The 25,925-nt window shown below is 38.1% G+C and overlaps 1 protein-coding gene across 2 annotated transcripts; it reads right to left on the reverse strand.

Moving 5' to 3' along the window:
- Positions 1-25,925, reverse strand: LOC128022378 (myoD family inhibitor). 2 transcript variants are annotated; one of them, XM_052609870.1, is made up of 5 exons: positions 25,417-25,925; positions 24,628-24,762; positions 15,066-15,206; positions 1,705-1,971; positions 1-1,571 (listed from the first exon to the last, which is right to left on the reverse strand). In XM_052609870.1, the coding sequence occupies exons 2-5, from the start codon at positions 24,728-24,730 to the stop codon at positions 1,318-1,320; spliced, it is 765 nt and encodes a 254-aa protein (XP_052465830.1). In that variant the 5' UTR covers positions 24,731-24,762; positions 25,417-25,925; the 3' UTR covers positions 1-1,317. The 2 variants fall into 2 exon arrangements, with proteins under 2 accessions (XP_052465830.1, XP_052465831.1); XM_052609871.1 differs by lacking the exon at positions 15,066-15,206.

Genomic DNA, 25,925 nt, shown 5'->3' on the forward strand with positions numbered 1-25,925 from the left:
TAACAGTGATAGATTTATTTTATCCTGTTATTTTATTTCTTTACTGTACAATCTTGTCCAGTTACAAAAGTATCCTGTCTGCCTCCAGTTTTATTGCAAGCATTAATAGAGATTTGACAATAAAATGTAAACAATTCAAATCAATGCACTGCTTTTCACCATCGTTCTGTGAGATGATTATGTACGGGTTATGATTTCGATTATGGGCTGTTGATACTCAAGACTACATACAGTATGCGCTGCTCTAAATTTAGACAGTAAGGAAACCTGTTTTTTGAAAGGATAAAATAATACTGCTAACACTAGTCATTTAAAAACAAACAAACAAACAAACAAAAACTATAGCTAGATACATACATTTAGGTTCACACAAATTATTTACATGGAAAGTTTTGGAATTACAAGACAGATATTTCACACTGGAAAAAATTACGGAAGCAATTCACAAACGCTTACAGTATAATATTCCAGTATGTAAGAAGATTGATTGCTGAAATGAAAATGATAGAAAGAGTTAGAATAAGAACATCACAGGACCAAATGTAGTGACTGACATGATTCTTTTCATGTTTATATACAATCTATGATACAACTGTAGTATGGCACCATATATTAAATACACGTCTTTCTCCCACTCACATACATCGATGAGTTTCACACTCACAGTTTATGGCTTTTGTAATCATGAAAGGACTACACCAGTGTACTACAGTAAGTGTGTGTACAGAGAGGCGATATCTGGGAATAATGTTATAAAATAGCAGTAGTGTTGATTGTGTATATGATCTTTGGATACATCTTTCTTCAGAACTTAGCGTTGGAATGTTTTTAGGATTTTGTATTGTTTTCGACAACAGATCTGAGCTGCAGTTCAAGCTCTTTCACGGTGTGCATTATCGTGGAATTCTTAAACCACTGGATGGCTGTGGATTGTGTATTTATCACAAGTTTGGCACCAAGAAAAATTCTAATAACTAGCAAACACTGACATTTCCGAACCTTTTTTTGGTTTTTCCTCAGTGGCCTCATGAGTCTTTTGGATGTTTTTGTATTCTGCATCATGCCAATGTAGACTCAACAAAACATTTTAAGCAGAAACCAGTCCAGAAAGAGTTCATATGTATAAAGACTATTGCAGAATATCACCACTGGTGTACGATGTCCTAACCCTTTTCCTAGCAAGACAGTTCAAAACAAAGCTACTAGACTGTAACTCACAACTAGGTTTGCACCCGCTCCAGTAATCGGATGTCATTCTTCGCTTGTTTCTTCTCAAGTCCCAAATCAGTGAAAGAGGCAGCACCCCCTATCGGAGTCTCAGGAGGAAAAGCACAGCCCACAGCACTCCATGCAGATCTCCAGACAGTCTGCAGACTCGCAGCACGCGTCGATGATGCCGCAGTCCATGTCACAGGGCAGGTCACAGTCGCCACATTCCTCTGAAGCGCAGCAGCAGCAGAAGCACGAGTCGTCTGATGCGCAGGAGCCGCATGTGGCGCAGTCAAGCACAATGTTACACAGTGTGAGGAACTCACAGAACAGGCAGGCCAGGATGCAGTGGACACAGCAATCTGGACGCAGCACAGAAAGTTAGTCACAACAGAAATCTCATTGGCTAGTGATGGTTATCTGCGTCAATTAAACTTCCTCCAAATGAAAGAAAATTGTACAATTACGGTTATTGTGCAGTGAGGTCTGACTCACCATCCTGGGCCTCTGTGGGGATCTGGGAGCTGTTGGATTTGGAGCTACCTTTGCTCCTCTGACTGTTGATGGACGGGTTCGACTGCAGTTTCTTGGGGTTTTTACGGGCTGTGGATGAAGATGTGGAAGATGATGAGGCAGCTCGTGAAAAGGTTCCGTTTCTAACCCCATTGCTATGTGGCTTGCTGTCTCTCCTCTGCAGCGCTGCGGTTTCAGTCGAGTTAGATAGCGAGGGGTGTATTGGCGTAGACCGTGCCTGAGGTTGATCTGAGAGAGAGAGAGAGAGAGAGAGAGAGAGAGAGAGAGAGAACAAAAAGGTGAGCAGGGTTATAGCTGGGTTTTATACCAGCTTTACTGCTGCTGTGTAATTATTCTCCTTTTGCAGCCTAAGGATGTGTAAAAGAAAAACAGCAATTGAATATTTGTGGCTAGAAGACTTAGTTAGCATCTTGTTTCTTCAAATGGAATTAACTGTTTCCTCACATGGTCCAATCATCATTCAAAAAAGGGCCTTAGGCAGATTCTTGTGTAATAACCAAGAACTTTACTTAAAGATCCCACTGTAGAGAAAGGGAGAGGTTGTGTAATTAGCTCTTACTTGTAAGTGTGACCTATGCAGGCAAAAGAAGTCTGAATGAGCAAATTTTCACAAATGAGGTTAATATTCTACATTAAATAACTTCAAAATTATATATAACTTGTTGGAATCGGACAAAAAAATTACTGAGCTACAGCCGTTTGAAGGGGATAGAGTCAGCAAAGTCAATTTTGAGAATAATGGAGTTCAAGTTTTCTGAAGGTCCCAAAGCAAAATCACAGAGCAACCTTGCCCACTTTCCTCCAATTCTTTTTTAACAATTACAATATGTGGCCACTTAGGACCACTAAACCAGTCTTAAGTGAAACTGAGATTTCTACATCATCTGAAAGCTGAATATTGATGTATGGTCTTTAGGATCGGACGATATTTGGCCGAACTATTTTAAATACTGGAATCTGAAGGTGCAAAAAAATAAAAAATAAAATAAAATACTGCGAAAAATCACATTTGAAGTTGTTTAGTTGTTAAGTTTTGATTTATTTACAGTAGGAAATTTACAATATCTTAATGGAACATGATCTTAACTTAACGTCCTAATCTTTTCTGGCATAAAAGAAAAATAGAAAATTTTGACCCATGTTTTTTTGGCTATTGCTACAAATATACCCCAGCGACTTCAGACTGGTTTTGTGGTCCAGGGTCACGTATTATTAATCACAATATAGCTGTCTTTTATTTTATCTTTGTTATTAAAAATAAGATAAAGATTCAAATAAACTGTAGTTTACTCAAGAGTAGCGAATGATTCTGTCTTTTCTTTTAATGTTTTCTGTAATGCATGGATCTGTTACACATCAGATTTCCCCCCAACCATTAACTAAACATTGATGTAAGACATAAAAGATTGTTTGTGTGAATCTCGCCAAGACATATTTCGCAATGTAGGAAGGGAGACTGCTTGCTCTCGGAGAGACGCGTCTTCTGCAAATGCTTTGCAAATGTTAGTCAACGCCATCATTTTGTTTTCATCAGCATGGGTTTGAAAATCATATTTTACTGGTTCAGACTCATGTCATATACAATTTGCTATGAATAATTATAAAGTTGGAATGCTGTGCTTTGCCATGATATATCCTACAACTTGTGGGCAGTGAGCAGAGAAGAAGGTACTCCTCTCAGAAAACGTACAAATAAAGATCATTTTAGATGTTTAATTATGATTTGAAGCATTGTGATCACTAGTAGAGGGCTTAATAAACTCATTTTTATGAAAACCTCAAAACTGATATTTTTCACTTCTTTTGCCTGTAGCTCAATATTAAACTTTTCACATTCTGACTCATTTTGCCAGTACATGTCACAAATATAACTTGCAAAGTTATAGAAAGTTATTTTTGTTCAAACAAACAGCATGTGTCACTTTCGGTCATTTCAATACAGCTCTGCTGAATAAAAACTTAATGAGTATATACAAAGAACATTAAAATCACAATGTTGTTTCATTTTATAAATCACGAACAAAGCCAGCGATTCAATGTATCGCCCAGTCCTACTTTTTTCAACAGGTCAACGGGGGAGGAAACAAGAGCAAGACTGATGGAGATTTAAAGTAGGGTTTGTTTCTGGGAAAGAGCCTTCAGTGTTCAGTCGGGACAGGGGTCCTGATGGGAAAAGCGCATGTGTTTACATTATCCGCTTGATGCTTGCTGGTCAGCAGCGAGCATGGGGTCTAGACTGTGGTAGGACTTGACACAATGATATGGCTCATGATTTCAAATTCACTGTCTTAGTTACTCTATCATTTTCATCTGTCTCTTCTTTATTTTTGGTTGTGTATCGTTTCAGTATGATGACTTCCTCCCCAACCAGCTTCAAAGGACCAAAGAGAAACAGTCCAAAACTAACAGACAGGCAAACAAACAAAGAAACAGGAATTAAGATCAAGAGACCAGATTTGCAAATCATTGCTTCAGAGATGCAGGAAGAGTACACAAAAGAACAAACAGCCAACATGAGATCACCGCTCTGCTTAATTTCCCACAGAGAGCAAATGACAAGACAACATACACAAATCAAGCAAAGGAGCAGAAGTGTGCCTCGAAAATGAAAATGAAATAAAACCACAGACAATCTAGTGGTCCAAACAGTAGAGATTTTATAGTAGAGGATGGTTTTAATATAACTTTAATAATTAAGCTCTACAGTAAAGAGTGTGAAATATGCAACCAACTCTCTCTAACGTAACTTCCGAAACATTTAGTTTTTCTCCATCTGAAACATGCTGTGACATATTCCAAAATGACTTTCTGTTTTTGAAGTAATGAGAGATTAATGGGAGCGGAGCATGAACACAAGTTTATTTTCATAGTGCATTTCCCACATGCTGATAGTTCAAAGTTTTGCTTTAAATGAATTGGTTTACACTTGGTATTTATAATAAAAGATGTTCATACTGAGTGCCACTATATTTTATGCTTGTTTTATACTGATTAAAATTCCTGTTCTGTTCTAAAGACTGTTAAATTTAAAGGATTTGTTGTGGAGTGAGAGGAACTAAATGGTTTATAGTGTTTATGTTTGTAATCATTTCTTTTCAATTATTGACATTATTTCTGAATATAATAATGAAATGTGACTTACTGTCAGGTGCAACCTATTTTCTGGAAAACATGGTATCTGCAGACTTCAGCCACTCTCTCTAAATCGAATGCCTCGTAAAAGTCAGAAAAAAATTCAGGTCTAATTAAAAATAAATGCTTAGTTTCAGGCACAGGCACTGATTAAACAAATACTTAATCAAGCTCTCGAATCTGGGCACCGTATGGTGGACAACTGTTCGAAAAGCAGACCACAATCCATGCAGGCTGCCATCGAAAACAAAAGAGTGTGTACAATGATACGCTGTGGTGCAGCCAGATCAGGGTAATGAAAACAAAAGGAGAGGCATATCAGATAAGTTATAATTACAACATCATTCTTTTTGTGCACTGGGTGTAAGGATGAGGCCAAACGTTTGGCGTTCTGAAGTTCAGACACAGTCTCCCTGTGAGTTTACAGCCTACAAATGTTCTAGTGTTCCTCCACAAACTGCTCGTGGAGTTGACATTGGCAAGCAGTCCACAGCACTTCATATATTTTACTCTTGAGCACCGCAAAAGACTAATTATTCTGGAAAAAAGAAAAACTATGCGAAATGCAGACCTTCGGAGCCAAAGGAAATAAACCCCTTAAAACAGAGAAAGGCTAAATGGACCTTTTATGTGAAATTTTTTGTTATATTTTTTTGTGAATGATGATAGTATTTATTCCCTTCTTATTGCTGCACTAAACATTTTCTTGACCTTAACACACATTTTAGGTCAAATAAGAAACGACTGAAGGGAATATTAAGAGAGCCAAAGTTCATAGGACTACGTCTGGTGCCCATGCAGAGGCATGTGGACTCAACAGAGTCCAGGAAAAACATACACAAACACAACTCGTACTATTCACCGAGTCTGTTGGTTGATGGTCGAAGGTCTAAAAGACAGAACTGGCAATCAGCTACATTAGATAATGGCTGATTGGACACATGCCCACAGAGTGCTGCTGTTGGAGACTGGCCAAGGTCAGACTGCAAGCAAATCCACTCCGGCTGGACATTATGCTAAACTTTACTCCAGATGTTCAGTTTGTTATAAAAAGATAACTTTATATAAAGTGCATTAAATGTCTATGAAAAGACTAAAAGCTAGCATTTCTTCAGAAGTGACAAGAGACAAAGACAGTAAACCTGAAATACATAATCTACATCACCACCAGCTGCTGAGAGGTTCACAATATTAAGTCATTGCCTAATGGTTACAGAGTTGGTCTCGTAACCCAAAGGTTGCAGGTTTGACTCTCATACCGGCAAGGATTGTAGGTGGAGGGAGTGAATGTACAGTGCTCTCACTCACTTTCAATACCATGACTGAGGTGCCCTTGAGAAAGGCTCCAAACTCTCAAATGCTCCCCGGTCGCCACATCAAAAAATGGCTGCCCACAGTTCCAGGTGTGTGTTCACGGTGTGTGTGTTAACTGCTTTGCGTGCGCACTCTGGATAGGATAAATGCAGGGGACTAATTCGGAGTATGGGTCACCATACTTTCCCACGTCACATTACTGTTTAACCTATACATCAAATTACCCTTCAAAAGTATGGGTTAACTAAAGTTGCCCTGGCTATTCCAAGCTCTATCATTGCAGTCAGAAGGTGTTGCAATTGAAAAGTCCACAAGTCGTCAAATAAAGCATGCACATCCATAATAAAACGTGTCTCACATGGTTACAGGGGCTGAATCATAGCCTCCTGTATTGAATCCATGCATTGTTGTAAGAAAAATATCCATATTTCAAAGGGAATTAACACTTTTTCTCTTTTCTCCAACTGGATTCATCTAAAAGAAGAAAGTCATATATATTTAGGTGAGTAAAACTAAAGCTAATTTACATTTTTGGGTGAACTAACCCTTTAACACAGAATCCCGGATGTGCATCTCTTTTTTAAAAAAGCTTGCAAATCACATGAATGCTTGCAAAGGAAAATAATTCACACTAAAACTCAAGCGAACATATAACAATGCATTAATAAATGCACTCAAGTGTGAATGTGAAGCAGGTTACTTTATGAAATTAAAGCTCTACTCTTTTGAAAGTGTGGCTCGCTCACTCACACGCAAGGTGGCTCAGTGAAAGGATTTTAAAAAAAATAAAAAAATAAAAAATGTGCTAGCCAATAACACAATGGCTTTTCAGATCCAACCAGAGAAAAATAAAACATTTTCAAGAAAGATTACAATTTATGTTTAGGCATAACAGAAACTGTTTCACAGAAGCATATTGTTTTCACAGTGACTCATCCAAACTTGCATTCAGAGTGTCTATTTCAAGGTTAAATAGATAGATTAGTGGCTCTCGGAACAGAACTGTGTTGTACACTGCTTGAGCTACACCCACAGCATTTCAGACTTTTCTGACCTAAATAAAAGTGCAGCACACGCGGTTAAAGGGTGTAAACATGTTTAAAGACCAGTTTTTTGGGGGGGAAAGTTGGTGGTCAGTAATTGAATCCACAATAAGATAGGACATATTTGTGTTATCCTGTGTTTCAGTTTTTGGATGAGGTATTTGACTCGGGGGTGTTACTTTGTTTGTGTGCATTTGTGTTTAGGGCAGTAAAGGCAGCGTCAGTTGGTCTCCTGGGCATCTGCCAGTAAGCCAGAAATTTCTACAGAAGCCAGAAATGTATCTGCTGAGAATCAGATTGCAGCACCATGACATGTCTTGTGCTCTCATATTCATGACAAAGTTCATATACATGCATAAAAACGTGACACTTGCATACTGAACACACAAACCTAGTCATGATTATAGGGAAATAAGTTTAAGTACATCAATACTGAAAGAGACCGGATGTCCATCTTCTATCGATTCAATCAGTTTTTCATTATTTATCAATCACCCACAGAACACCCGAACAAAGGGAGAGATGGACAGAGTGAGAGTGTCAAGAAATGGATGTGTGGATGTGAAGCCGATGACAAATGACAGGAAGTAAAGCAAAAGGGAAACAATTCTTCATCTTTAAGAGAGGCTTTATTGCAGTTCTCTCATCTATAAATTGTCTTCCGCTGCTAAAATAATAGTTAATCGGTGCATTACTCTGCAGTCTGTAATCATATGTGGTTTGGGACACTCAGACAAGGGGTGAATCATCCTCAGGTTGCTTGTTTTTTTTTTTTTTGTAAAAGTATATATCTTCCAAAATCATCCATAAAGCACATGGATCAGCAGCTCTTAGCATCACCCATTTTAACCTTATCTAAAATGCAGGCCAGAGATGTCAAGTTTCTCTAGGTGTGCAGAATCACTAAGGAACCACTATATCGTCTGAACATGCACATTTCTGGGCCCCTGAGACCCCCAGATGTCAACTGCATTGTCTCATCTTAAATTCCCTGCCCAGGGCCCCTTGGTTTCCCATAACACCTCATTTAAAGTCCCCCACTGGTCCAAAAAACAGCCCTGAGTAACACTACCTTCGGTCTAAAACCCGCAGGACCACAGAAGCCAGTGAGTCAGCACTTTTTCATTAATGCAAAATTAAAACACAAACACATGAAGCTGTCAAACATAAATGATTATCTGTTCTTACTGAAAAATGTAGAATACAAAAATAAAATAAAATAAATAATACAAAAAAATAAAAATAATGTGTAGGACAGATGGTGCAAATAAAAGTACCATATCTTCACACCAGTGAAATGGAAATCCCCTACTTCCTAAACAAGGACGCCTGGTTGTCGGTAAAACTGAAAAGAAAAAGAAAACATCCAAATGTGGCAAGGGATAAATGAGACTGCTCTTTGAAAAGCAAAGCCAAATTTTACAGGGTGGCCTCAAACAAAAAATACAGCATACAGTATGTTCGCAAGAGACCAAGTAGTCTTTAATCCAGTTCTGCCTGAGCTCATTTCAATGACAATCTCCAGCGATGAAGACTCTAATCAGAAAATTTTAAAGCTGTAATTTAAGTCAGCATGTTTCCCCTCTTTCTTTAAGTGATTTATTTCCCCTGATGCAGGCCTCTCTGAACACTGATAATAGATGAGGTGATGAGTGAGACACAGGAACTGAGCTTTACGCCTTGCTTAAGCTGAATAATTCAATAAAAAAGCCAGAATGGGACTTAGAGGCAAGATATGCAACAAACCAAATCTCTGACCAAATTAAATTTTTATCAAGCCATCTCACGGAAGCCGTTTTCCTATACAGTATTTGGACCTCCCCAGACTTAATTTTCCTAGTTGGCATTCTGACAATCATTAGAATGGTACAGTCACTTGATCAGTTCAGAGGAAATGCAGTGACAAAATATCTTGAAATGCTCCTGCTAATGAGAGTCTATGAAGGGGATGAGAATAGAGCCCCGCTCATGGCATACAGGGAAAAAAAAGTAGGCTTAATCGTTCGCACGATTTATTATTTCATTCCCACGATTTATAAATTGATGATTTAGCAAATCGAGGGAACGAAATAGTAATCGTGTGCACGTTTTAGTGCATAGAGGGAATGAATTAGTAAATCGTGCACATGATTTATACTTTTTTTTCTTGCATGACGTGCTGGTGTATGAGTGATTGTTCTGATGCACAAACAAACACAACAGTCTAGACTACCAGTACTGATTACTGTCATTATGTTATTGTATCACACAGGGTGAGTTTAAAACCAGACGTCCCAGGCAAACAAACTGGCTGTTCAGAAAAGCCATGTATTTAAATTGATCCTAGGGCTCAACATGTGGAGGACCGAGTAGCCCAGGGCTACTTGCTGAGTCACTATCAAGAAGCAAAAAATTTACACACGTGCAAAAAAAACTCTAATAAAGTACACTGCAAGCCTCAAAGAACATGTGGATCCATAAAGGATTGCACTCTCCTTATAAAGCAAATGATGCAATAGTGTAACATTTTATGAGTCCAAATAGGCACATCTCACATCTCTCCAAATAAAACCATGCACATCAAGGGAGACTCGTTGGCAGGGAAAAAGTTGAGGTGGAGTTGCATATTTTGTCCTGTTACGTTCTGTGCGTATTTGCATTTCTCTCCTTCTCTTTTTCTCACTCTATGGTTTTCCTATTTGTTTTCTTTCTCCCAGGTCCTCATGTTTTGGATGAATCACCTGCCAATCATCATTAGGGCGTCCTCTCTCTGCAGCCAATCTAGCGCAGCCCTGTCTCTCTGCATGCCTTACTGAGCAGTTCAGTGTGTCTGCTTGGGTGTTGTGTTGTGTACCCTGTGTTAAGTGATTGCTTGTGATTTTGTGAATTGAGCACTTGACTTTTTACTGTTAAGCTTTATAAGAGTTACTGTTTTTTGATCTGGGGAAAAGAGAACCAACCCTTGTATTTCTTGCGTTTTGTATGTAGAGTAGTTTATATATGGTATCTCGTGCGGCAAAGATTTTTTTTTTTACATATTTTTCTTTTGGGAAATTAGCTTGAGGGAATGGTTTTGTTAATTTGGCGCAGTTCTGGTTCCTTTTACCCTCAGTTAACTGTAAATCTTTTTCTTTTCTTTTTTTTTTTTTTTTTTATTTTACATATTGTTGCATTGTAAATAGCTCATACACTGTCTAGTGGCTTTGACTTGTGGTCTCCAAGCACCTGATTTAGCATTATTTTCTATTTGCCTATTGTTCCTTCTACTTCCTCCACTCTTTCCAGCAACAATAACACAACTAAATGTTACGTTCTATCCCCTAGAACTCTAGAGATTGTAAAATGTCTGTTCAGTTATGCAATCGCAATGCTGCCATTTTTATGGGCATTTTAAAAAATATGCAGGGTGCATAAACTCCTTTTTATGTTTTCTTGTTACTGACATGGAATGCTGGGTCTTTGTGGGGTCTTAAACACCCCGATGCTCTGGCCAAGCATTTACACAAATCAGACTTTAGAGTCTCCACCGCACCTCAGTGAGATCATTACTGGGAACTTGTAGACCTATTAAAGTCGTACCATCACACCAAATCTACAGATTATGACACAGTAAGCTGTGACAGATTTGTGGAAGTAAGCAAACATGAGTTGTGCTTTCAGTTTCATTGCCATACGAGCAGTCAGCATCCACCAGGTTAGTGTGATCACAATCCACATGCCTTCAAGACAATTTAACAAAAGTGAACAATTTTTCTAAATCAACTGTTGCTAGACTGTGAAGAGACATTGAGATCTTGTTACAAGCTTTTCCACTCTCCAAGTCTCTGCAAGAATTCCGGTCAGAGTACTTGCAATCACCGCAACTAATTAAGTTTTTATTCGGTGCCTCGGTTTCCTGCAAGATAAAGTTTAGCTAGTTGCATGCTCAGATGTACTGTAACGGTCTCCAGGAGGAGGTGAAGGTGAGAGAGGAAATGGCCACAGAGCCCAGCTGTAGACTCCCCAGCACAATTATTCCTGTAAATAAGCAGCAGAAGGTGTCTGGAATGTGTCAGAACGGGCTCAAACTGGACAACCAGAGCACAACCTCACCTACCACACACACAGTGAGGGCCTGTCCTTAGCATACTTATTCTCATTAAGTTTCACATAACTTGTGACTGTGTGCAAACATGCTCACGGCTGTGACGGCTGTCTCTTCTTGGGTCCTTCACAGATCTATTTATTCATCATGGAATAACACTTACAGGAAAGGACAGTCAGCTTTTTTCCCAGCAATAACAGCTTTGGTGACTTCTAAAGAAGCTTGTGTTGAATCATCGGTGGAAATGTTCAGATTGCGTCTAAAATCACGCCTTCTGAGTTTAAATGCAAATGTGAAATATTCCATAAGATTTAAAAACTAAAAAAACTAAAATAATAAAATAAAAATAATAAATTTTATTCAGCAAAGATCCAAAGAGGTCCAAAATTTTTTATATTTAATAGAAATGCTGTTCTGTAACATTATCAGCAGTAATAAGGAATGTTTCTTGAGCACCAAATCAGCATTTCATAATGAATTCTAAAGGATCATGTGACACTGAAGACTGGAGTAATGATGCTGAAAAATAAGAAACTTTGCTATCACAGAAATAAATAACATTTTAAAATGATTTAAATAAAAAAGCTCTTAAATGGTATTTAATATTAATATAATATTAATAATAGTTCACAATATTACTGCTTAATTTGATTATTTGATCAAATAAATCGTAATAATTAATCAAATAAAGTGGAATAAGAAACAAATGCAAGAAGATGGGACTTGAACTTCTTTTTAACTTGAGGGCCACAGTTTTAAAATGCCATTTCATGCATGAGACACTGCAAGACATGAGCGCAACAGTCAAACGTGTCCATGTTTACATAGAAAAAAATGGACAAGCAGCACAAACAAAATAAAAAGATGTAAAGAACTTCTACTGTATGTCTGAAATTTCATGTTTGCATCATATGGTGACAGGCTAAAAATCCGCTGTTCAATGTTTTTACAGAACATTTATAGTTATTAATAGTCTTCTGGTGTTATACCTTCAGTCATTTTGAATTACCTTGATTTTTCAGAATTTTTCTTTCCTTGTATTACTTTTGAACATATGTATAAACCAAGTTACATGAATCATTTTGTAGTTACAGGTGCATCTTAATAATTTAGAATGCCATGGAAAAGTTCATTTATTTCAGTAATTCATCTCAAATTGAGAAACTCCTGTATTAAATTCAGTGCACACAGACTGAAGTAGTTTAAGTGTTTGGTTCTTTTGATTGTGATGATTTTGGCTCATATTTAACAAAAACCCACCAATTCATTATCTCAACAAATTAGAATATTGTGACAGTATTGTGACAGTATTTCAGTTGAAATACTGAAATAAATAAACTTTTCCATGGCATTTGTATGGCATGGCACCTGTACATTTTCAAGTTGAATAGTTAAAAATCGAGAATCGGTCAAATGTTCTGAAAAAAAAGAAGAAGAAAAAAGAGCCCTACCCAACACTGTACCTTCATACCATACATAAGTAGTGATATGAAATTCAACATCCCTTAAGAACAAATTCTCATATTGACTCATATTGGTTTTGGGGCATGTTTTACTCAGCACATTAGCACCATCCTTGTTTGGTCAGGCTCACATCCGAACATTAAACATGCATCTACCACTGTACATCAAAATCTCTACTGGTCACACTTTTCTACCGTTGCATGGTATATGGTATATACCACTAAGCTCTATTATACTTCCAATAAACTGACATCATATAAATCCAAAAACATGTTTAATGTGAAAAGTTGAAAGACCATGAAACACCATCACCAATATATGGCTTGGAGAGCTGAAAGAAAGCTGGCGTTGACTGCCAAAAGCACACTGCTATAACTCACCTGGCACTGTTGCCAAGGCAACATCACAACAATAGCGCTTACCTCCAAAAATATCAAATATCTGTTATTAAATAAGGTAAGTGTGGGTCATTTCACACACCTCTTAAACAATTTCTGCTGAAATTGAAATTCATCTGAAAATTCAGCTGAGATTATCTGTCATTGTCCTGCCAAAGTTAATCTATGTCTGGGTTCTTACAGCAATATTTGTTAAACCCTGCATTATACAATTTCTGCTCTACTGTTTTATGAATGTATTTAATACACTGAGTTGCAGATCAAAATGAACACAGCGGAGTGTGTGATTAGTCAATGTGTTCATTATGTGTAGGTAGTTATTTCAGGTTATGGGTGGGTGTGCTGTCCCAAAGGGACTGGTGATGGTGTGACTCAGTAACAGGACATATCTACCCCATAGTTAGAAGACTTAGTCACAGCCTACTGACTAGTACACACCCAGTCTACATCTACACACAATCAGAGACACACTACAGACTCCTTAGAACCTGTACACATGTCACTGCTTCATCTCCAGAACATTTGTTGCTCAAGATTTTAATATCATTCAGAGTCCTGGAGTTAGTGCACTTGCTCTGAGCTACTGAGATGATGCACTAATATACTGTATGGGTGATGTCAAACCCTGATCCCATTCTCCACACCTATTTCCTGTCCTCTCTAACGTCCTGTAAATATGGCAAATTCACTTAGAATTTGGCCTCATTTAGACAGATGTGTGTATAATGACAATACAAACATTTCCCAAATGTTCCTCTTAATGATTTCAAAAACCATCCATACACAAAAAAGATTTTTTCAAATGCATCCCACTAAATAAATTCATCTGAACATAATCTTCAATTCAAGCAAAATTGATGCGTGATGTAATTCTGAAAAAAAAAAAAAAAAAAAGATAAAATGTCAGAATTGAGAATCTCTTTTTTTTTTTTTTTTTGGTCATTTTATTTATTTATTTATTTTTGACCCCATGGCAGAAACAAGTTTCCATACGAAGCAGTTGCTAATTTTTGCCTGTAATTAATGCATTGTGTGATATTCATATATTCTGTCTATTAGTCTTAACATTTGAAAACATTTGAATTAATAATGCTTGTACACACGTTGGTGTAGACCGAGCGGCAACCTCACGCTCTCTCTCGTGAAGCCAATAAGGAAGTGACAAAAACTGCAATTCATTGACTGGCCGCTTGAGGCTGGCTGCAAAAGGGAGTCAGTCCCATAGACTCCCGATGTTAAAATGCCCAACTACATCAGAAAAAAACATGTTTACAGCCTGGTGCAAAAAATGATTTTGGTCTATATTGCTAATTTTGCCCTTCATGACAACTGTGAGGGGGGTGAATTTTTTTAAAACTCATCCGTTTAAATTAAGACTTAAAGTTCTGCATAATTAAGGGCGTGGCCACTTGAGTGACAGGTGGATTGCCGCTGCTGACAATGCCGTCGCGCTATGTGGGCGTGGCTTCAGCAATCAGCTCCCGCCTTTTTGCCCATTTTCGATTATTCGGTAGAGTCACGCGGTGATGCGCTGCCAAGATGGCGACGGCCCGCTCTGCACACTTTGCGCTTCAAAACCACTATTGAGGAGTCTATGGGTGAAGTCACAGACACTACGTCCATATTTTTTTACAGTCTATGGTGTAGACATAATATTTTTTGCCTTTATAAATCCAAAATTTTCCCCCTCTTTTAACATAGGATGAAATACAAAGAATTAAGGATCAAATCCTAATCAAACTCTATGTGTATTTTATAAACGAGGCCCCAGATTATTTTATAAAAGAGACCTTAATATCTCTGTCCCTCTGGCCAGTGTCATAGGTCCTAATTTCCTCATAATTTCATCTGTTTCCATAAACAGTCTGTGAAGGCTGCTGGGTAACAATCCAATTGTTTCATGCTTACATGTTATACTTTTGCCAGGAGTGCTAGTGAGGTCCAGTTGGGACAAGCTGTTGTTGTTGCTGCCATTCTCCACGTCTCCTGTCTTTTCCATGGGTGGGGTGTTTGAATTCTGTGCCTTCTGCTCACCGGTTTCATTCCGTTCTGAGGCCAAAAAAAAAAAAACAGAGGAGAAAAAAAAAAAAATTAAACAGAGGTTCACAGAGGGCTTCACTGTCATATCCATTTCTAAAGTGACATGATCCAACAACAGTACAATGCGGTGGTCAGTTTGGGAATGTATTTATATTTGCACCAGCGCTAGATCATCACTATGAATGCACGCTGTACTCGAGTATCTGTGAAAGCGCATTCATGTTGTCAGCAGCATGTGTTTGTATGTGCATGTTTTCTAAGTTAGCGCTGGAGCCAAGTGGTCTTATTATGTGGCCTGGTAATTATACAGGGCTGTCTGAGGAGGCTGGAGCAGCATGACATCAAAGAGGGTCAGGACTGGGTCTTAGAGAGGAGAAGCGCTGTGTTTAGCTGAACTGAGTGCAACTGAGCTCAGCTCTGTCCCATCCCTACCCAAATGGAAGCCGGCTGGGCTTTACGGACTGTCTGATAAACACACAACATCTCTTGTGGAACATCAGTCCACTGCTCTTGGTTTATTTCCTTTAGTGACTCTCTGCCACATTTTGCTTTACTTGATTTTGGCAGACTCCAGTTTCTACCTTTTTTGTGTGATTGTGTGATGTGTCGAGGGATTTCTATCTTATAATTTTGTTGATAAAAGGATTTGCCTGATTGGCTGATTCCAACAAAAGATTTTTAGGAGTTTTGCATGGTAAAACACTCTCAGAAATTATTTTGTTCTGTATTTGGATCTGTAAAGCACTGCAGATACAGCATTCAAATGGATTACTTTTTGTCATTGCATAGCATCTTGCACAGTTTTTTTTTTTTTTTTAGTTTAATCTAGTTAAAAGTTTATAAACCATTTTTCAAATATTAAAATCATGTCTAGTCAGTGTAAAAAAAAAAAAAAATTATTGGAGTAGTAAAAACTAAATCCCTAGACCTTGGTGAAAAAAGAGAGCCAGGAAGAGAAAGAGAAATAAAAGGGAGAGGGGTGAGCTTGAGTGACAGGGATCTTGACGTATCAGTATCAGACAAACGTAGCTGCTGACAGAAATGTAACCATATGCTATTATTTATTTTCTCTACTAAACTCTTTCACCTTGGAGCAGGCAAACCAAGACGACTCACAAGGGGCTTCCATCCCCCATTTCCTCAAACAAAACTCCAACAACAGGCAAATTGTCAGGGCCTGACCTCATAGCTCACAGGAACATCAACATTCTCTGATCTTCAACTCCAATAACAAATAAAGTACAGCTTGTTTGCAACACGTCATGCCAGCAGCACAAATGTCCCCCTGACACTTTGCCTGCTGAGGTCACAAAGCATCCCGTGGTTCTGTTTAGACCCCTGGGCCTATCCTGTATGTGGCTGTGTAGTAACGAAGGAGCTGGAATTGGCAAGTCCACATCTGGAAACAGCTGCTGACAGAGCAGAAAGTATCACAATAACAGCAGCAAAAGTCCCAAAAATCTACCTCGAACCACGACACAGAACGTGTGAGCCTAAAAAGCAAAAAAGGCATCTATTATGAGAATTAAGAAAAAAAAAATACAAATGAACAACAAATATCTAGAAATAAATATAATTACATCAGAATTTCATTGACTGATATTTTTTATAACTGACTTCCTTATTACCTGATACATATATTTATAAGGTAATAAAGTCAGTTTAGCAGTAATTATACTAAATATTATACTAAAAATGAAATTTTGTGACTTGTGTATCTATATACACATATTTTCTCTATCTATAGAGAGAGAGAGAGAGAGAGATAATAAATGTAATAAAGTTATTTTAGCAGTAATTCAAAATATTTGACAATGAAATTCTATGATTGACCAATCAGAATCAATGTACTCCAGAAAGCTGTGTTACAATACACATTCACTTAGAGTGAAGCTGTACAGAGACAAAGAAAGGGAAAAGTGAGAGAGGTGATACCTGCAGGGTTCAGAGTTATAAGCTGATGTGGGTGAGTGTGAGAGCAGTGCTGGGGCTGTGGACAGACAGGGGATCACATTTATGAACCATTTTAGCTTTAAAACATAGACCACTGAAGCCTGCCTCAGTTACGCTGCTGAATAGAAGTCTGCTTATATACAACTGTGGCACTGAAGCGTGCATCAGCTCCTTCTTTTCTCCAATTGCAGTGGATCACTGAGCATTAGCAACTGGATCCCAGCAGTTATCAAAGGCAAAGCTTTAATTCCTCATCATAATCAAGGCATACAGCAGGCAGCAGAGATTTACTGCGCAGGCATCAGAGTTTCAGCTCAGCCTTCCACATTATGTGGTAAGGAATTTCATGAACCCACACTTAAAGATCTCAGCAATTACGCCACGCTTGCAAAAGCCTTTCGAAATCAGATTTCTGGGTTAACGATCTAGTGCTTTAGAAACACTAGTTTTAAAGCTGGCCAACTAAATTACAAAATAAATACAAATTTGCAAAATTTGATGGACTATGGTGTGTATATAGGACATTACTTGTACACAAAACATGTGTGGAGCCTAGAGGCAGAAAATGTGAGGAAACTTCACTTGACTTGTAAACAGAGTGCATGCATTTCCCAGTAAACAACATACCATTATAGGAATAAAAATATAGTATGTGGGTAATGGTCATAAAGACATTATGTCATTAAATGCATTGCACTTCATGTACAACAGAGGAATGAGGTGGCAAAGATTACTTGAAGAAATGTATATCAGCATCTGTCTGGCTGGTACAGTCCCACTGAAGTTTTAAAGAGGTCATATAAATCATGTCTTCTTTTGGAAGGAAAAAACAAAGTAGTTTCACTTTCAAAGGCCTAGAGTGAGCCATGGCCGGCTTGAATGAGCAGAGGTGGGCTTGAGAACGTGGCAGGTGCATTCCACGAACGAGAGTACCTTGGTCTTGCAGCAACCACATGGGACGACCCCTGGCTGGATGCTGCTTCATCCACTGACGTAGATATGTGGGGGCGTGTTAGAACGAGCCGTTGCAGGGGGACGTGGACGAGTCTCAACTTTTATAAAGAATATCTCTTTTGATTTGAGACTTCAGTCTTTGCAACTTTACAGATCTTTTTTATTCACCAAAAGCTTGTTTGAAATCTGAAATCACATCATATGATCCCTTTAAAGCAATATTCTGTAGTACATTGTCAAATATGTTTGGTCTGCCCAAAAATGAAAATTACATCAATCATGCTATTTCAATCCTGTGTGATTGTCTCTTTCAGTGGAAAACAAAAGCAGATGTTTCTGAGTGAATGAAAAATGAGTCTCGTTTCAACTTTTTTTTCCTATGGAATGAAAGAATCAGTGGGGAGTTATTTATTTATTTTATAAAATATCTACTGTGTTCACAGATGGAAGAAAGTCATTCAATATGTTTTTTTTTTTTTTTTTAACTGTCCTTTTAAAAGTGGAGAGTGTCATTTTCTGCACCACTAGCATCACTAAACAGAACCGCAAAAATAATGTCTATTTCAAACAGATAGTCAGACCCCAAACTGGTTGAACCAATGAGTCTGGATGTTCAAAACCACTACTTTTTAGGGACATCAACATAACATGATAACACACGTCACCTTTAATAAGCAAGCAAAATGACAAATGATCTGCAAGTGTGTACAACATCCAGTTACCAGGCCAAGACACTCATCCATGGATGATTCTGAGTCACTCTCTTTGCCTCAAAGTTCTTGATCTCTCTCGTTGTCTCTCTTTTCCTCAATCTCTTTCTCTCCTTTCTGTGGTTTTGCCTTTTTTACTCCTGAGGTCTGGAAGCACGCATTGAGACTTTCTATAATCTTCCAAGCAGTCAGGTATGAGGTCTGGTATTAGAGACTGAGACTGTGGCTTTACAGGGACACTTTGAAATAGTCTCAATCCTCAAACCCCAGCCTTTCTTTATTTTGTGGCAGAGTTGCTCTGTCCTCAGCAACCCCTACTAATGCTCTTTCAGAAGAAACAGACAAAAGAGAAAGAGAGAGAGACTGAAAAGAGACTTAGAGATATTTCACACCCCTATGCATCTCAGTGGAATAGCTGAACTGAAGACTAGGCGAGAGACATGCTTGAATTAGAACTTCCCCCAACTCTGGTATCCAGAACTTCTCCTTTGACTCAATGAGACCTCCCCTAACAGCGATGACTGTAAATTCAGTTTTTAATGGAATACAAGAGATTACACCATTTAAAAAGTACTTTCTCTTGTGCAGAAGCAAAAATATTATCCCTTTCAATCCAGAGAACATTTGCAGAGTTGAAGTTAAAACTTGCATCTTCACTGTTCAGAGTGTGCCTGGAGAAAAATGTATTGGAATAACATGACAAAGAAAACTGTTAAATATCAGGCAATTTCAAAGGCGGGCCTAGAGGAGCAGTGCACCGGCCACTTGTGTTGGGAGTTAATTACTTGTCATTATCCTGACTAATTAAAACCATCACTCTTTAAAATCCACCGAGGGTGATATAGTGCTAGCACAATGCGAGGATGGGAAAAACAAGGGGGAGAGGTAAAAGAAAAAAGTACAGATTAAATGAAAGGCATAAAAATGAGGTTGATTTTATGGAGCTGTAGGCTAATATTGTAATCGGCTTCAGGTTTGGCAGACAGGGTCCGCTGTAGCTCTGCAGGCATCTAGAACAATGTGCTGGCCACGGGGCACAGAGAACAGAGGGATACATTGGGGATGTCGATGGCTAAAGAATCAAACTACACTGCAAGCCAAGTTCCTCAAATTCACAACTGGTGTACTTTGAGATCACTTTGAGAAAAGAAGGTGCTAAACAATTAATTTTGTGTTTAAAAATATAAATATAGAGAGTGAAAAGGGCAGAATCCAAATGTGTAGTACCATGTGTTCATAATGATTGAGATTTGTCTCTCTAAAATCATTACACAATGTGAAGTACATGCAGGGAACTACACCTATGTGGTTGATTTTTGCCAGGCCCTTAAATCAGTTAACCTCAGTCATATACTATAGTATACCCAGAAACAAAAACCCACTGTTGCATATTTATTCACATTCATCTGTATCTTACTCAACGCACTCCAACTGACTTTGACAATCTTTTTTTTTTTTTTAGCGATGACCCCTCAGGGATGTAATTAGGGTAGCAAAAAGAAAATAATTAAGCAAACGTCTGTGGCTGATCCTCTGAAGAGACATGCTGATAACTATGGTAACATCTTAACTAAGCTTGGCTCTGAAACAATAGAGTCTAATCTGAGCTTGTAAACTGGCCAAGAGTAAAAACACACGCTTAGGGGGGGAAGCTTCAAAGAACTGTTTTGGAATTTATCCAAATTCACAGATTATTTAGCAAGTACAATAGAGGAGAGGGGAATGCACTGTAAGCTCATTAAAAAAGAAAATGTCTGGTATTTAACAGGTTTTAGGGAGGATTTAACAGCACTATATTTTGTGCTTGAAAGTTTAAGTCAATAGGTTTTTATTGACTTAAACTTTTGTGAGGAGATAGAATAGTGTGAAGAATGTGGGGGGTCTGTATCTCTGTTTCAAGGCTTGGCATCTTCGATGCGTGACATGCCACGTCTCCTGGTTCTCTCGAACCCTTTCATGAATAAGTTTAAAATATTGTAGCTGACCCACAAAAGTAAATTTTTTAAGGCGACCATTATTTTAGAACCTTTACCCTTATTGTTTCCATTGCACCACATTATGCTTGTCATGTGACACACAGTTTTTCCTTTTTTATTCAAAATATTCACACACTTGCTTACCATGTCATAAATTATCTGATATTCCAATTCTCAAATACGCGAGTTGATTCTGTCTTTTAAAATCTTTAGAACTGATCTTGAGCTATAATGTGAGATGGGAGCCGCCATGTTTGTTTGCACCTGTCAGTCAGATTTACAGCACATCAATACATCAGTTTCTCCCGAAATACATGCAAGTAAATGCTGGCGAACTAGTATAATTATCAAGTGAATTTATAGTTGTTTACACTATGTGTATCTGATAAGAATAAAACATGTCAAATTGTTATTGCCGCTTCCATAGACATCAGTGTGTATTTTACAAACTCTAAATACATTGTTTTACTACTACTGTTTTTAAAGGTCTGAAACCTAAAATAAACATTATGTGGTTGAAAACACTGCATAGTTGTGATATATGTCAAGCACTGAGTGCGTCCGTCTCTGGCTCAGCGCCAGCCGAAGCACGAGAGCAGTTTGAATCTAGCGGTTATGTGATGTCACTGGACATTCTAAATCCCATGTGTGGGAACGTACTACCAGGGACACAGAAATAAAGATACCACATGTGATTTCTTACCGCTCAAAGGGTTAACATAAAAACATTCACTTTTGCACAGTCACGCACCTCTGCTGGCTCCAAAGCAGCAACAGAAAGTTTAAAATACACTGGTGTGTGACCAACAGCTGCCTCATAGGTCAGCACTGGTTTGCACGCACTCTCTTTTTCTCTCTCATTTGAACCCTCTCAGTCAAAAAAATCCAAATGTGTACAGTAAAGAAGTATTTTTACTTTGCTCAAGTAAATTTAAAAAGTAGCTAGTTTATCAGAGTGTTTTTCTTTGGAAAACTTTACTTCACTACATTCCAAAGAATAATGTCAAACTTTACTGCACTACATTTCATAAATTAAAGTTATTGTTGATGTTGTTTTATCTTCAATACTTAAGAGGACTGCACAATTAATACAATTTCTGATTGCAATAACAATTATGGATTCTACAATTACGTAATCGTGCAAAGCAGCAATTAATCGTTCATAGTAAACATTAATTTTTCGGTTAGTGATTTCAGCTTGTTTATTTTCATATAAAATATGATATGCAGTTGCATCAAACACTGGTACAATACATCATTCAATGTAAATTGTGATAATCGTAATTAATAACCGCAATTACAATTTCAAGGGAATAATCGACAATTATGATTTTTGTCATAATCGTGCAGCCCTACTTATGAACATTAGAAAATTGTGTACATTCTTATACTCAAATCTTTGAATTACTTGTACTTTTTTCCTAATGTCATTAAGTGTTAAATTAAATTTAATATGAAACTTGCATATTAAGTACTTGCATGTTAAGTGCAGTAAAAAGTACAATATTATGCTTTGGATTCAAGATTTCTAAAGAAAAGATGATAAATTGATAAATTACTGACACTTCACTTCACTGCAGAGTAAAATTACTACACTACTGTCCGCCTCTGATATCTATGTAGTTCTATTATATTTGCTCATCATGTAAAATACTGTTACATGATCTGTGGACACATTCATAAAGCTTACAAACAAACAGAGCTCTGTAATCACTGTCAAATCATAACTCAAGTCAAGCAGAATCAGAAACGTTGGCAGTTTGTCAAGTTTAAAATTACACAAAAAACGCCTTCAGCCTTAATTCTTGCTGAGCCCAAGAAAAAAAAGTACGATTATCAAATCCTTCAGTGTATCTAGTGAAGAAAAAAAAAAACACTTCAGTCATGCACTCTGGAGAGCAGGGAGTTAGTGTTGGTGTTGTATCTTCCACAGTGAGTCAGGCCTGTACACTGAACTATGGCACTGAAGCTACAGAATTCAATCTACAGAAAGTCAATGAAGGCAGTTTTCAGCCTCGGACGGGCGCCATATCTGTAATCAGGCAGCCTCATGCAAGCTTGTGCTTTCCTAAAGTTCTTTTGACTACATCTAGATCATGTCGGCTTAACTGTAAAAATTAAAAAAGCAAAAATGTTTGCAACAGCATCATCCTTTAAAATGAGAAGATTTAAATTTAGACAATTACAATCACCTTAAGCTAATATTTAAATGCCCCGAGATGAGAATTCCTCACAGCCCAAATGAATGTGCTTCATGTTGAGGCTCAAACCTCAAATATGTAGGAACAATTCAGAGCTAAATCTAATTAGCAGTTATTGGGCAGATTGCATATATCCCTGGTGGTCTAATTTTGACTGTGGCTGGCTTACCATGGTGGATTGTCTGTGACAGTCACACAGGAATCAACACGCTCACTGATTTTTGCAGCACTGTTATGCAAATGGAGGATTGAGCCAGGACTTGCCATCTTCCTCAGTAAATACGAGGCCTCCGCCTGCGGATCTGATTCCTGTAGAGAGGACGGTTGCAGTTTGCAGAGATGGTGCGCTCAAAGCCAATTGTTGTTCGCACACATGCATGTGAGAATACAAAAGTAAACAGGCCCCCAGACCAAAGACAAGTTTGGTGATACACAAACACACACACACACACTCTTTGTAAAGAGCACCATGACTAATCAGGAACTTTGACCCCTTGCTACTAGGACAGTACGGCAGATCTGAAGAAAATTTCCAAGTAGCTCATTCTTTCTCTGGAATTCAAAGGCCCTCAATGCCCTACTGACAAACCAGTGCACACTGAACCCTATTCACTGCAAAGCATGATGCCAAAGCTAAGCAAAGCGCATATTCTTCAAACCACTAAATGCCTCACTAGCACTGTGAGCCCTGTTTGCAGACTTCCACTAGTCAAGCACAAAAACAATAGTGTCTACTCTTATTAGCTCTGTTCTAAATCTAGTGAGCTGCCTTGCTGCCTACTGCCTACATACAGGAGGCTGCACCCAAAATGAAAGGGAATTCAAAATAGCAAAATAAATTTGTATATTTACAAAAAAGAAAAGAAAAGAAAAGTTAAGCAGCATTCAACACTGATGAACATAATAAGAATGTAATTATTTGTATTATTAGAATGATTAAAGCATTTATATAAGAACATATCTTTAAGAGTTTGGAAAAGTTTAGAAAGCATCATCAAGTTGCTTCCTACAGAGGTTGCTCACTAGGTTTCGGAACAGCTATTACGTCTTTTCAAAAAAAAAAAAAAGATGTTTTAGAAAATCATAATCATCTTGACCTTAGTATATTTGAATCTCATTACATTGTCGCCATCGCAGTGCATGGACCAGACCACAGCAAAGGATCAGATGAGAAGCAGACGTCTGCCTCCTAATTTTGAATGTCTGGCAGTCACCAAAGACAGATTGCATGGTCTGATACAGTTAAACACTGTGCGTCACATAAATACAGTATATCTTTGTAAGAAAATCCAATTTGTGTTTTTAATCATTGTACTGAATGGAATACATTTACAATCAACATTTCTGTTGCCATGTCATTTTCCACTGAGTTCAAAGCAACACATTCAGGCATTGTCTTCTCCATGTATGATACATAAGATGCTGCCTTGTAATTTGGTTTAAAATTGGATCTTAGCAGGGAGTATAAATTAGTTGCCTACCCCTTGGAACAGCCTTCGTGTCGGAAGTGTGTCTAAAATGCCTGAATCACATTTAGAGGGAGCTCACTAGCTTTTGCTTGTTAAGTGTTCTTGACTGACTGATTAGAAACATATTAAAGTCACATCCAGAGATCTGCTAACAGAGTCTGTTGTACCTGAACATGGCACGGTGAGAGTTTCCAGGGGCTGGCTGTCCAGTTGGGCTCCATCTGGAGGTTTGGTTGGGCTGGCACTGGGGCTGTGGTCCTCCTTGGACATCTGTTCTGGAGCCAGGTGACTAGAAAATTACCCTGCAAAAGAAACACACAGATGAAAACGTAGCCAAAGTTTGTGAACACACAGCTGTCCTTGATTCCACTATAGCTTTCCCCACCTATTGTTTGGCTAGTGTCAGTGGGCCAAATAACTTAAAAAAAACACCAGCGGCATGGGAAATAGTACTTGGCTGAAGAAGAAACAACTAAAACAGCACAATGAAGTCGTACATGGCCAGAAACTATCAATATATGGTGCGCCAAGATACAATAGACTTGTGCAAACGTTTAAGTCCTTAACTAAATAAAGAAATAAAACACAATTTTGATGCTCAGACCATGGCGTTCCTGTGGTGAACATGGCATTTCAAAAGTTTCTTTAATTAAAATGTCATGTGCAAAATGAATACTTATTTATATGAATACTTAAACATGTACTCCCAGACAAGATAAAGTTACTTCATAACTACTAAAAACTTCAGTAATACGAACAACATTATGATAATCTTGCATGAATCGTGCAGCGCACACAAACCATGGTTGTGTTGGTTTTCATGCTGTGGTTTGGCTGTGGCGAGTCTCTGCACGCTCCTGCTAAAACTCACTCAAACCTGTTGATTGTGTCCGCAGTTCACTTTTATAGACAATCCTGAGGCAGAAATGTCAAACTAAACATTCCAAAAGTCTTACCTGCAACAGTCACTCGATACCAGCGTTGTTTCAATGTTTCATCTTTTAGTGCTCGCGCAAAACAAACTTTCAAGCGTCCCGTTCAGCGGGGAAAAGTTTTTTCTTCTCTTCATGTATCTCTCATTTCAAGTATTGGGGTTGTTTTGTTATTTACATGAATTCTGACACTCGCTGATCCTCATTTGTTAATTTATCTCGCCAGTTAACTCCAGCGTTGATTTATTCTTCGTCTTCAAACTCTCTCAGAGCCAAAAAGACTTGACAGAAAACATCGTGAAGTAGAAAAAAAGAGTCTGTTATTTCTCACCACACTAAAGGATGACAAGAAATAATCAGATGTAAGCGACTTTGTAAAGTTTTTTCCTCTCAGATCCTCCTAATTTCCAGAAACGATGAAAGCTCGCGCGCTGTCGCTCAGAAGAACTCTCGCGCAGCAGCAGCAGCAGACGCGCGCTCACAGCTCCAGACTGTTCGACAGGAAATGACATTGACTCCCTGCAGGCAAGAGA

This window comes from Carassius gibelio, chromosome A11 (genome assembly GCF_023724105.1).
Source record: "Carassius gibelio isolate Cgi1373 ecotype wild population from Czech Republic chromosome A11, carGib1.2-hapl.c, whole genome shotgun sequence".
Lineage (NCBI taxonomy): Eukaryota > Metazoa > Chordata > Actinopteri > Cypriniformes > Cyprinidae > Carassius > Carassius gibelio.

Excerpts from the sequence above, each read along its gene's own strand:
- LOC128022378 (XM_052609870.1), bottom strand. The coding sequence starts at position 24,730 with ATGTCCAAGGAGGACCACAGCCCCAGTGCCAGCCCAACCAAACCTCCA. Across the intron at positions 15,207-24,627 it reads TCTCACCGTGCCATGTTCAG|AACGGAATGAAACCGGTGAG; the intron begins GTACAACAGACT and ends TTTTGGCCTCAG. Across the intron at positions 1,972-15,065 it reads TCCTGGCAAAAGTATAACAT|ATCAACCTCAGGCACGGTCT; the intron begins GTAAGCATGAAA and ends TCTCTCTCTCAG.